General features: G+C 44.5%; 2 protein-coding genes across 5 annotated transcripts in view; one reads left to right on the forward strand and one right to left on the reverse strand.

Moving 5' to 3' along the window:
- Positions 1–2488, forward strand: part of AKNA (AT-hook transcription factor) — a 32523-nt gene extending 30035 nt beyond the window's left edge. For all 3 annotated transcript variants that reach the window (XM_089534907.1, XM_089534908.1, XM_089534909.1), the window contains one exon: positions 368–2488. In XM_089534907.1, the coding sequence (XP_089391033.1) occupies positions 368–668 (301 nt within the window). In that variant the 3' untranslated portion in view covers positions 669–2488. The remainder of the gene's footprint in view (positions 1–367) is intronic.
- Positions 2489–2815: 327 nt separating this feature from the next.
- The window catches only part of LOC149308016 (syntaxin-binding protein 1), a 35828-nt gene continuing 26074 nt past the window's right edge, over positions 2816–12569 (reverse strand). Inside the window, exons 19-20 of one of the 2 annotated variants that reach the window (XM_089534911.1) lie at positions 9902–10035; positions 5824–5911 (exon numbers count right to left, since the gene is read on the reverse strand). In XM_089534911.1, coding sequence (XP_089391037.1) covers positions 9926–10035 — 110 coding nt within the window. In that variant the 3' untranslated portion in view covers positions 5824–5911; positions 9902–9925. Of the gene's footprint in view, positions 5912–9901; positions 10036–12569 lie in introns of both variants that reach the window. The other variant, XM_089534912.1, reaches the window with a different exon arrangement.

Genomic DNA, 12569 nt, shown 5'->3' on the forward strand with positions numbered 1-12569 from the left:
GAACCTTCATTCTTCAGAAAGTGTCTTATGCTAGGTGCTAGACTAAGTCTTCAGCCTTTGAATTATTTTTATTAAGTCTAGAATTCTTTTACACTCTTTATATAGTTTTACTTCTGTGCCTCTCCAAAATCCTAGTCGAAGCTTCGTATCAGTGGATCTGAGTATCCGCAGTCAGCAAGCCCTGTTGTACCCACACATGTCACACCACCATTAGAGAAAATGGGACTTCAGGTCCTGCATTTTTTTTTTGTATCAGTGAGGTGTGTGTGCATCTGCAAGAGATCCCCCATGGATATAAAGGTCTAACTTTACTTGTAGGCCAACTTTCATGGCTTTTCCCTTTTCTTTTTCTTTCCCCCCTTTCCAGATATCCTCCTCCTCTAGTGACTACCTCAACCTCTCTCTCCTCCACTGGTCTTCCAGTTTACAACCATAGAAAGTTCCAACCTGCAGAGCTGAAAACCTGGGCTTCCTGGAGGAGACTGCGAGCAAATCCTCATCACTCCCCAGCACTTGACTCTGATGACAGCATGCAGGATCTGAACTGCTCCCTGGACCATGCTGTGGAAGTGGCCAAAGACATGAAGTCAACCACCCGGCGGATGAGCAGGTATTTGACTTGGGAACTGAATAAAGTGAGGAGTCTGCGGGAATCCTGTCTCTTTTGAAGAAAGAGAGGACCAAGGAACTAAAATCCTACTAGAGCTGCAAGAGAAAAAAGTAGTGGACCAAGATGCCTAATGTCTGGAAAGGAATTGTGATAGGATATTCCAGGGATTTGATGTGCCAAAGAAGAATACCATAGTCACTTAATTTTCTGGAGCAACGTCTCTTCTCCATTGGCGAGTAGCAGTCTTGGATGCCAAGGAGTATAAGAAAGTCCAAATCAGATGATTTAAGGGGTGTACGCTTGAAATTTAAGGAGTGTATGCCAGCATTTTCATACAATATAGTCAACTAGAGTCTGCAGCTAAGAACCGAGTAACTATATTGGTGAAAGAAAAGGTGGCTTAGTAGCAAAGGATCAGGAGCCAGAGGTACCGCAATCACATGGGGACAGCAACGGAAGCCATTCTACTCAGACTATAAAAGCTCAGGAACCAGTAGGTTCAGCTTTATGGCTTTGTTGTCATGCTCTACTCCTGGTCTAAAAAGAAGGGCTTTGTACTGACATAAGTGAGACTTAAGCTGGTGTAAGTCACCAACAGGATTCCAGCCTGCAAAATGTTGCTCCTGCCCTACCCTGAAAAAGTGACACCATTTTCTGTCTCTCGAAGTCTGCTCTACATTCACTTTACCTCTTCTCAATTATGAAAGAGCAAAGTAGTGGCAGCTTTGGGATCAAAACATGATGTTGTGTTGTTTGTATAGAACAAGGATGAAGAAAGTAGGAGAAGTGTGTTCCATCTAAAGTTCTGAAAACGCACCCTGGAAAGTATGTACATGTTGTCTTTGATCAGCGCCTGAGAACCCTCTTTGAAAGCCTAAGATCATTAGACAGTCTTCTGGACTGCAGCCCCCAGGATTCCTCGCCACTGGGGCTTCTGCAAGTTGTAGTCCAAAAACATCCGGAGGGCCACTCAATTCCCATCCCTGCCCAACTCCTCCAGCACTGGTTGAGTTGACCACATCTTCTTGGAATGCTTTTCTTCCTTGCCTCAACCTTTATGTTGCCTTATGTTTCAAAACCCCTTTTACAAGGCTGCATTTAGTCCATCAAGAAGTGAGTGCCACCTTGTTGCACTGTGAAGGTACTTCATCTCTACTACTTCTTCTTTCCTCCTGCTTTGATGCCTGTTTCATTGAAGGCATCTAAGAAACCTGAAGGGGGATGCCTTGAAGCTCTTATGGTGGCTGGTTGGCCAGGAACCATTCTTTCTCCTGGTATGGAATGATTTCCAGTTTCTTCTGGGAAGAAGCACTGGCTCAACATCAGATGCTGCTGCAACAAAACCTACCTTTTCAATGTTGTTCATCACTCAATATTATATATTCAAAGGTACCACAGGAATGGATGGAGGAAACAGAATGGCCTCCCAGCATCACTAACTCATGACCCATAAGGACTTTGTGGATAGAAGCAAATACCTACCTCATATGTCCCTGTACGAGTGAGAGAGACTTAGTTTGCAAAGCCTGTGTGGTTCTGATTTCCATTTGGCATTATAGGAAAGGAAAACGGATGGATGGGTTTGTTTGCTTCACCCCTTAGGCAAGGGAGTTGGCCATTGCCTTCCTCTGAAATACAGCCAGCCACAAATGAATTTTGTGAACTCAAACATGGTTGTCAGTTTGCAAGGAAATGTCTCTCTCTGTGAGTGTGTGTGTTTTGCTAGAATGGTTGCAACAAAAAATGTGAAAGGGCCAAGCTTGTAGCATTCTCAGCATTCCTGTTTCTTAATCAAATAGCATCCTCATTTGGAGGGATCTTTTGTATAAGAGTGGGTTTTTTGCTAAATAAATGATTTTTTTCTGTGTGTTTTTTAAATATTTAAGAGTTCACAGTTTCTGGTTGGGTGCTGAGCAAAGAGTACTTCAGTCAAATATGACATACAAAAATGTAAAGACTGCCATGGCTTCACAACAAGAGACCCAAAGGTTTGTAGTTTGGTGGAACGCTTTGGCTGACGATGCTAAATACCTCTCCAAACTGCAAATCCCAGGACTCCGTAGGATGTTGCCATGGCAGTTAAAGTGGAATCATAGCAACACAATTACACAGTGCAAAAACAAAAAAGGGCCCCGATCACAAGGTCTAGTCCACTAGTCTCCCCACCAAACTACCATATTGAATCAATTCTCTTTTACCGCATCGGACGGGACAGCAAATCTTTATTGACTCCAAGTGCTTTTGTTTAAAGTACAGAACAGCTATACAGAGATGACACATTTTTGTGCTTCGACAGTTCCAAACACTGAAATTTCAAGAATAAAAACAACTCCAGCAACAATTCTTTTAAACCTTCTCGCTTTTTCCCTCCTTTTGTTATCGTTTCCATACACGCAACTGATCAAAAGGACAAAAACAGACCTAAAACCAAAAAAGGGGGGGGAGACCCTGAAGCAGTTGCAATGCTAAATTATCATTATTATTATTTTTATAAGGGATGCAGGAAAAGTAGTAGAAGTGGGCGACAAAACAGTTACCAGTGCAATACGAACCCAGCCTTCGCCCTAAGAATATATAATATTACGGGCAAGAAAACAGAGGTAAATGGAGCACCGGAAAATGGCCGAAAACGTTGGGGAAATCCCTTCCTCTCCATTATTTCCAAACAGCCTTTCCCAACTGAGAATCTTCTGGATGAGTTGGATTAAAACTCCCACCATCCCCAAATAACATGTTTGGATGATAGGGACTGTAAGCCAAAGGGACACCCAACTGAGCCAGTTTGTTCTTGGAAGAGAAGGCAAGGAAGGGTACGACCGAAGGGGCTTTAAGAGAAAAAATACTCTCAAAAATAGATATTTTAATAACCGCAGAAAGCTAATGCAGCCATTTTGGGGAGGGAAATGAGATTTTAGAAACAAAATTAAAGGAACCGGTTAACCACTTTATGACAACACAAGACAAAATCAGTTCTTCTTATACATACAGTCTGCAATGGTGGGGATAAAGGGTGGGATAAGAGTCACAAAGAAAGATCCCTGGCATGATTCACAAGATTTTACTATTGGACAACAATGGCTAATAATAGTAGTAGTAGTAATGCCCAAAGGGTACAAGGCAAAACCTGATTCACATTGTTAATGGAGGGAGGCGCGAAATCACACTATCCAGCCCAAGTTAAAGCATTAAACACAATTTAAAATCACATGCTAAAAAATTCCCTTTGAAAAAAAGTGGATGGGACATGAAAGTGTTTTCCCTTTGGATGGGCTGCATCTGTCCATTTTTCACGAAGCATAGGTTCTGGACTGTAAAGATTCTTGTCTATCTTGGATTCTTCTCATCATGGCTTCACAACATTTATAAGCCCATTTTGGACCATTTTCTAAATATTTTCAAATCTTTGCACCCCTGTTTCTTGCAACATAATGCATTTTCCCCCGTCTCCTCTCCCCCGGGTCAAATGTAAGCCTTGGCTCTCTCCAACCAAACTAGAGAAGGAAAAAGGTAGGCAGGGGTGAGATATCTCCCCAACAGATATAATAGCTTATGTCAGGATGGGCAAAGTACGGCCCGCGGACCACATGCAACCCATCCAAGGCCAGTTTTGCATTTCTGTAATCCCCTACGGATTGCAAAAAATGCAAAACTTTGCCATGTTTCCCCAAGACAAAATGCCTTCTAGAGGATGTGGGGGGCCTCCATAGCATGTTGAGGTCATTTGGGGGCAAAAATTGTAGTCTTTTAAGGTTTTTCCAAGGAACTAATGGATCATGCTTGCCTTCCATAGTTGTTCACCTCCTTATTATACTGTGCCTAGTTGCTTCCAAAGTCCTAAGGATTATAGTTGGCTAGCAACCTTGGCTTCCTCCTCTTCACCAAACTCCAATCCACCAGGTTCAATGGAGCTGACAAGTCACGAATACACAGCTTAGGACACACAAAACTCAAGCTATCACTTGCATAAAACCAGAGAAGCCAGGAGACAAACTGATCTTTGGGCAAAGAATGCCCTTGTGTCATTCATAGAAACATGGAAAACAAAGAAAGGATAAGGTGCAGTGGTTAGAGCACTGGGCATGAATACATGAATTCAAGTTCCCAGGCAACCTTGAGTTAGTCATTGTCTCTCTGCCTGATTTTCCTCAACAGAATTGGCAATTTGGGCAGGGAAAGATGTTAAAAGAATTAATAGAGTATCATCCCCTTTATTCACTTGCTATCAGGCTGGTTCAAAACCCAAAATGGCCACCAAAAGAAGTACTGGAAAGAAGGGGGGAAACATATTTATTTCTTAATGAGATGAGAGGGACAAGTGCAAGATCGAGGGGAGATTAGTCCAGGCATGCCAGAGTTGCAAACTTCACAGCATTTAAAACGTTCCTTCAAAAAAACCAGAAGCGGTCGGAGAAAGCAAGTAAAGGAAATTTGGATAAGAACGCCTCCCGAAAGCCAACAACCTACACATCGAGAAACTCAAGAAACACAAAGAAAAACCCAAGACGACAATCCCAACGACAACAGCGCAAGGGTAGGTTTAAAAGAGACAGGGAGGGAAGGAGGGAGAGATATTACAATGATATCCAAAAACGCAAGCAGCGTCCGACGCGCGGGAGAGAACATTCACAGTTTGTATCTGAGGTTAGGTACGAGGATCACAGAGCCATTAATAAGTCACAAGCATTCGTCCATCCAGGCAGAGAAAGAGAAAGAGAAAGAGGAAAGGGAAAGGAAAATAAAAAATACATCGTTTAAAAAATAATTATCATTGTCATCATCATCGTCGATCGCCAAGGATGGAGGGATGGATTCTTCAGAAATGGAATTTGGTTTTGGCGCTTTATTTCATCTGATACATACGGAGATAATATTTATATTATAGAATATATTATTCTTTTTCTTTCTTTCTTTTTTTAACCTTTAGACACAATGCATAATTTTTTTTCCTGTCTTATTTACCTTTGCTTGAAATGGAGGGTGAAACGGATGGAAAAGGTGGAAGGGAAAAGGAAGGGAAGGGAAGGTTCACCAAAATGCAAGAAAGAGGGTCGGACCGAGATGCAGAGGCAAGGAATGAAACCGGGACAGCAATGACCCCAGAAACTGGAGAAACTGGGATATGTTGGCCACAGGTCATTGCTTGTTTTGTGAGTAATGTTGGAGGGACAGTTTGGGTAAGAAGACAAGGAAAGAGGAGAGTGGGGTCATGTGTGGGTTTTTAACTGCTGCTCTCTTCGTCCGTTTTATTCAGTTTCTTCAGCGTGTCCAGCAGTTTCTGTGGGGTGAGGACATGGGTGGATCCTGCAAAGGAGGTGGGAAGGGAAGACAAGAGAGAGGCGTTAGATTGGCACAAAGCACCTCAGAAAAGCATCGGGGCGGAGAATGGAGATTTTTCAGTCTAATCGCAAAAATAGGAAAGGGTCTCAGACACCCCCCCAAATCCACAGTAATAAAGGACCACAAACTACCAAGAATGACCTGAATAAACTCAAAATGAATTTTAAAATGCAATTGTATCCGCAGATTCTTTATCCACAGATTCGAGCATTTGTTTTGATTTACAGTCGATTCGTGGCATTCTCTATTATTTGTGGTCCGTTTCACTGTTGAAAGAAAAGGTAGGCAACATAGCAAGCTACTGTTTTGGACTACAGCTCTCACAATTCTTTGCTACAATGGTGGGAATAAGGGTTGTCCCCCAAAACATCCCGCAAAGGCAACATTGTCTGAATGGGGAGGTTAAAGAGATTGGGATTTTAGAGATCTAAACAGGGGAATCTGGGGAAAGGGACAATCCCACCCATCATCCCAGCAAACACAAATGTGTTGCCCCATCCGTATCACTTTGAGGACCAGGTGGCCTCATAAATAACAGGAAAGTTACTCAAAGTTAGGATCCTTCCAAGGGAGAGAGATAAAATACACCCAAAATGGACACCAATTCCCATAGATACCCCAGCGGGTGCTTCAACGAAACCAAGAACCAGGCATGTTGTGAGGAAAGAGATTTGTATAATGCGCAACCTGCATTATGCTTTCCACACTGGCATGAGTTGTTCTTGTGATATCAGAGCTAAGTGGAGGAGACATGGCCACCTTACCTGTCACCGCACAAGACACCAGTTATTATTACAACCATCATCACAAAAACATCATCAGCATTAATCATATTAGTGACAGTATCATTATTATTGGAAGAAATGCTTGCAAAATGTAAGCCTATGGAACTAGAGCTACATCTAGTGCAGAAAAAGTTAAAGAAAAAAAGAAAAACTAGAAAGGAAACACAAACCAAAAAGAAATCTCATGGAGATCTCGCCAAGAACTAGGTGCTCTAAACGGATGAGGCATGGGGTGCGCGGTTGTCTGCAGGTTCACGGACACTGCGTCACGTGTGGAAAGAGAGAGCGAGATTGACAGAGAGAGAGAGAGAAAGAGGCGTAGAAGTGGTGTCTGTCATGAGGCCCACGCATGCAGTGATGGAGGGGCGCCTTCGGAGGAAGGGCCACCCCTTCCGCTTCACGTTCGGTGTCGAAGGGAGAAAGCCAAATCAAAGCAAAAAAGTTGCACCATCTATACTTGAAAATGTGCATTGTTTCGGAGATGTGAAGAAGAAGGGGAAAGGGTTGGAGAGGTGGGATAAAAGCAATATTCCTGCGAGCCAGACTTTACAAGACCCTTGGACAACACCTGTAGAGCTGGAGATATGAAACAAAAACATTCATGATGACCTGGACTTTGGGGTAGGAGGGGGGAAATGTTCTGTGGATGGCACCCAACCTGGATGTCTCTCCCACCCACCCAACCATGCTATCCAGAAAAAGGACCAAAAGAATCAAAACCTAGACCAACACAGTGACTCTGTTTCACAATCCCAAGGTGACAGTTGCACTCTAGGAATGCAAACGTGGGTCCCATACCTCTAGGATCTAAACATGGTAGGCAACTTTAATGTAATACTGGAAATATCTCTCTGGAGTGCACTAGGGTTGTAAGCCCTTCGACAAATATATCTCCAAATGCACCCAATCTTCCTGTCTTTTTACTCAGTCATATACTAGTTTCTAATGCCACATGCTTCTCAGAGCTTCACAAACTATTTTCTTTTTGAGTAGTTATCAACCATATAATATATCCTGCCATAAAAGTCCTCTGAAAGAATAAAGGATGGAAACCAACTGATGCCCTAGGTTTGGTCAAGTCTGTTTTTTTAACTGATATACCCTCTTTTTCCTGGCATGGAACCAGATACAGCTCAAAACAAAGTACACTGAGACCTAACTGATACTCAAGTAAAATAAATAAATGCATATATAAATAAACAGTTCTGCTAAAAGCACTAAATTACAACACATTAAAACACTGTAAAAGCAGTAAAGGTACAAAATATCCCATGAAAAAGACCTCACAGGCCAATGACTAGGAGGTCAAACAAGAATCCCTTAGCACCACCTTCTGGAGGACTAGAACCCATTAGTGGCCACAAGTCCTATCCCAAAGAGGCTGCCCAAATGGGTGCCATGGCCAATGGTATTGAAAGCTGCTAAGAGGTCTGGCAAAACCAACCGAGACACAGTTCCCTGCTCAGGTCATCCAAGAAGGCAACCAAAACTGGCCTTGCCCCAAAACCAGTCCTGAAGCCACATTGAAATAGGTCTAGATAATCGATCTAATGCATCTTGTGATGCCGTGCCCAAGAAATCCTCCCCAGACTCCACTACATGGAGATTTACCAGCCAGTCTCCAATATGGTGGAGTCCAGGGAGGATTTGGTTTTTGAAAAAGCATTCCTAGTCCTGCGACAAAAGTTGGGGACGGGGGGAACTAACAACAACCCTGTCTCATTTAAAGTTGTCCAACCCTACCCTAAACAGCAATTTATTTCATTGCTCCAGCACTGCCCATATTGATGGCTGACTTCTCTCCACTAGCCTGTCAGACATTTGGGTTAATCGGAGCCGACAGGGATTATCCTCCATTTAAAGAAAGGAAGAACAAACGTCCATCCATGTTTATATTTCTGCATCTCCAACTCCATGCAGCATCCCTAATATGACCAGGCAAGCCAAAAGGAGGCCAGTGTCCCATGTGCAAAACACAACACATCCCTCGACTTTGGTGGTACAATGTTTATCTCCATTATGTCAGGCCATGGATTGTCATAGAGGTTCAAGAACATGTGCGCACCATTAGTCCCAATGTTGGCCTACTGCTGATTATCTCCCACGGTTACTGTGAGGTTAAGTGGTACCAAAAGAGAAATGCCCTGTTTTGGGGAGATATATTATTGCTTAGATTGCTCTTTTACAAGGGCAGGCACTTGGGTCTTCCTGGGCAGTAATATAGTTGGCTAGACTGCCCTTTTACATAGGTGGCCACTTCCATATGTCCAAAAACTTGGAAGATCTGAAGCTATCTTATTCAGACTGAAACAACTGTCTCACTACAGTTTCATGCAGGAGTCTTTCTCAGCCTGCCCTGTTGCTGATCTACAAATAAAGGAAGACTCTAGACATCATGGTACTCAATAAAGGGATACATTAAAATAGGAACATGGAAAACTACTTTATCCCAGTTAGATAACTGGTCCATCCATACCCTTTAACCATCCTGATTTGGCAGGGACACTCACAGTTAATCCCTTGCTGTCCCAGTTTTTCAGTGCTTTGAAACTGAAAGCTGAAACAGTTTCTCTCATCTTCTCCCACTTTCCCCTTTTGTTCTCCGCTTACTTCCAATGCTGCAAACTGAGTGCAAAAGTTTCTTGCAGCGAATGGGAAGAAGAGGAGGCAGAATCTTGCCTTTCCCTGTAGATTAAAGCAAAAGCAAACTTCTGCAGCCTCTCCTACTTTGTGTGTTCTTTCTTTGTAATGTCATTTACCACCTTGACTACACTCCACTGTTACTTGGCCACATGTGCCCCAGTTTTCACCTGTGAAACATTGGTGCTGTAGTGAATATACTATAATCGGGGTTACCAGATCCTCCAGAAATAGGGTCACCATGGTTGTAAGTTCTGGCTAAAGAGAAGTTCATGATAGAGGGGGGTTTGATAGAATAAGCGGTGGGCACATTTTCAAAATCATAGTGTGTTGTCGTCTTTCGAAAAAATTAAAGCAAGCATTTTCTCATCCAAAAAGAACCCAAGAACGGAAAAGGAAAGGGAGGAAAGTTGAGATTTAGAGACAGAGAGAGAGAAAGTGAAAGAGAAAGAGAGAAAGTTCATGTAAGAAATCAAAGAAGCCCTTCCAAAGGGGAAAGAGTTTCTTTTCTATAATAAGCTGCTTTTACTTTTTTATTTGCTCTCTTTGGCTCTCATTCCATTGTTGGAGCCTGCTCCTCAAAAGATACCCTAGTGGAATCCCTGAAGTCGGGGTGCCTCAGATCCATGAGAAATTTGGTGGGAGTAAGAATGTGAGTAGAACCTGTGAGAGAACAGATCACTGACTGCTTGCACAGAAGAAGAAGAATATAGAGATATAGATATATATATATTAAAAAAAGATAACAATCATCAAGAACATGCCAGGAAAAAAAAAGAGAGAAGAAATTATTAAATGACCTTAATGCATTTCGTTAACGTCCGAAGTAACAAAGCGGTATAAAAGCAGGCGAAGATGTGTGAAAGAGATGGGACACAAAATAAGAAAAAAAAGAGAAGACACAGACAGACAGCGGAGGAATGAAATGAACAAGACGCGTGGACGAATTATCGGGAAAGCGTCGGCACGGACGTGGTGAAAGGCGACGGACGTAGGCTGGGTTTTGGCAGTTGGTGTTAGGCCTCCGTGAACCCCTTTTGTAGAAGGAGTTGCTTTGGGCCTAGGGTTGCCATTAGTCAGGATCTCCAAACCGGGACAAATGTAGGACAAATTTTTCAAATGTAGGACCTTTTTTTTTTTTTGGTCCTACATTTGAAAAAGAGCCTCGCTGAGGGTAGGATTCCTTCTCCGCTTGGGCTCCGTTCACGGAGCCCAAGCGGAGAAGGAATCCGCCCCCAGGGAGGCATTCTTTTCCCCTTGGGCTCCGTTTTTGCCAACGGAGCCCAAGGGGAAAATAATCCCTCCGCTCAGCAAGGATTCCTTCTCCGCTTGGGCTCCGTTCACGGAGCCCAAGCGCAGAAGGAATCTGCTCCCTTTCCCAGCCTCTGTGGAGGCTTGGCCTTCACAGAGGCCGGGAAAGAGGGAGGAGAGCGCCCGCGATCGTGGCGATCGCGGGCGACCCCCCTCCCTTTCCAGGCCTCTATGGAGGCTTGGCCTTCGCAGAGGCCTGGAAAGAGGGAGCAGAGCGCCCGTGATCACGGCAATCGCGGGCGGCTCCCCCCTTTCCAGGCCTCCATGGAGGCTTGGCCTTCACAGAGGCCTGGAAAGAGGGAGCAGAGCGCCCGCAATCGCGGCGATTGCGGGCGGCCCCCCCCCCCTTTCCAGGCCTCTATGGAGGCTTGGCCTTCGCAGAGGCCTGGAAAGAGGGAGCAAAGCGCCCGCGATCGCGGCGATCACGGCGATCGTGGGCGGCCCCCCCCCCCTTTCCAGGCCTCTATGGAGGCTTGGCCTTCACAGAGGCCTGGAAAGAGGGAGCAGAGCACCCGCGATCGCGGCAATCGCGGGCGGCCCCCCCTCCCTTTCCAGGCCTCTATGGAGGCTTGGCCTTCACAGAGGCCTGGAAAGAGGGAGCAGAGCCAGGCCGCCTCCCTCGGCGGAGGAGGCCAAGCAGGGAACAGGCCTCGCTCATGCGAGGCTCCTTTCCCTGCCTGGCGTCCGTCACAGGGGGGGTGTCCCGGGGGTGGGGCCAAACCGGGGCGGGACCGTGCTGACCCGCCCCAAAACGGGAAAGTCCCGCCCCCAGGCGGGATATGGCATCCCTATTTGGGCCTCAAGACCCAATTGGGCACGATGGGCAAGATAGTACATCAAGCGGGCATTGTGTAATGTTCTGCCCATGTCCTCATGAGGAGGAGAGACAATTCAGAGAAGGAAAATGCAATGTGAAGTTGAAGGCTTTCATGGCGGGCATCCATAGTTTTTTGTGGGTTTGGGGGGCTATGTGGCCTTGTTCTAGAATAGTTTATTCCTGACATTTTGCTGGCATCTGTTTCTGGTATCTTCAGAGAATGCCAGCCACAGATGCTGGGAAAACTTAAGGAATAAACTCTTCTAGAACATGGCCACATAGCCCCCAAAACCCACAAAAATTTAAGGAAAACGCAGCTGGTCTGGGCTCATAAGGGAACGAAATGAGGGTGTGCTCCCTGATGAAGTGCACTGTCATTTTGCTTCCCCTTGGAGCCAAGATCAGCCGTTTCTTCCTCCTTTTAATTGCCTCCTTCTTCCTTCTCTTCCCCAGCAGAGAGAAAATGAAGCAGCCACCTCTCCTAGGGCTTGACAGGCATGGCGGTTTGAGACAGGACACAAAGAGCAAGCCCCCTGTGTCCCATCCAAAAAGAGACATATATAGAGATATTTATGTGTTGTTGTTGCATGCCTTCAAGTCAATTCCGACTTATGGTGACCCTAAGGTGAACCTACCATGGGGTTTTCTTGGCAAGATTTGCTCAGAGGAGGTTTGCCATTGCCTTCCCCTGAGGCTGAGAGTAAATGACTTGCCCAAGATCTCCCAGTAGGTTTCATGGCAGAGGGAGGAATTGAACCCTGGTCTCCAGAGTCATATTCCAACACTCAAACCACAATGCCACGCTGGCTCCTGTATGTATGTAATGGATATTAATCCTAGACAATAAATAATTGACTGATAGACTCATCGAATTAGAAAGGACATTTAGTCTATGGATTATGCTTTGTTACATTGTTTTTTAACCTGACGGTTTGTGGGATTTTTTTTTATCTCCACATGTTAAAAATAAATATAAAAATATTGAATATTTGACTGGTTTACTTAACTAATTTAATTGTGATTTGTTTTCATTCAGATCTAAGCTTTGGCCATGGGTGGATTTCATATT

This window comes from Sceloporus occidentalis, unplaced genomic scaffold, assembly GCF_023333645.1.
Source record: "Sceloporus occidentalis isolate IW3139 unplaced genomic scaffold, rSceOcc1.0.p SCAF_8, whole genome shotgun sequence".
Lineage (NCBI taxonomy): Eukaryota > Metazoa > Chordata > Lepidosauria > Squamata > Phrynosomatidae > Sceloporus > Sceloporus occidentalis.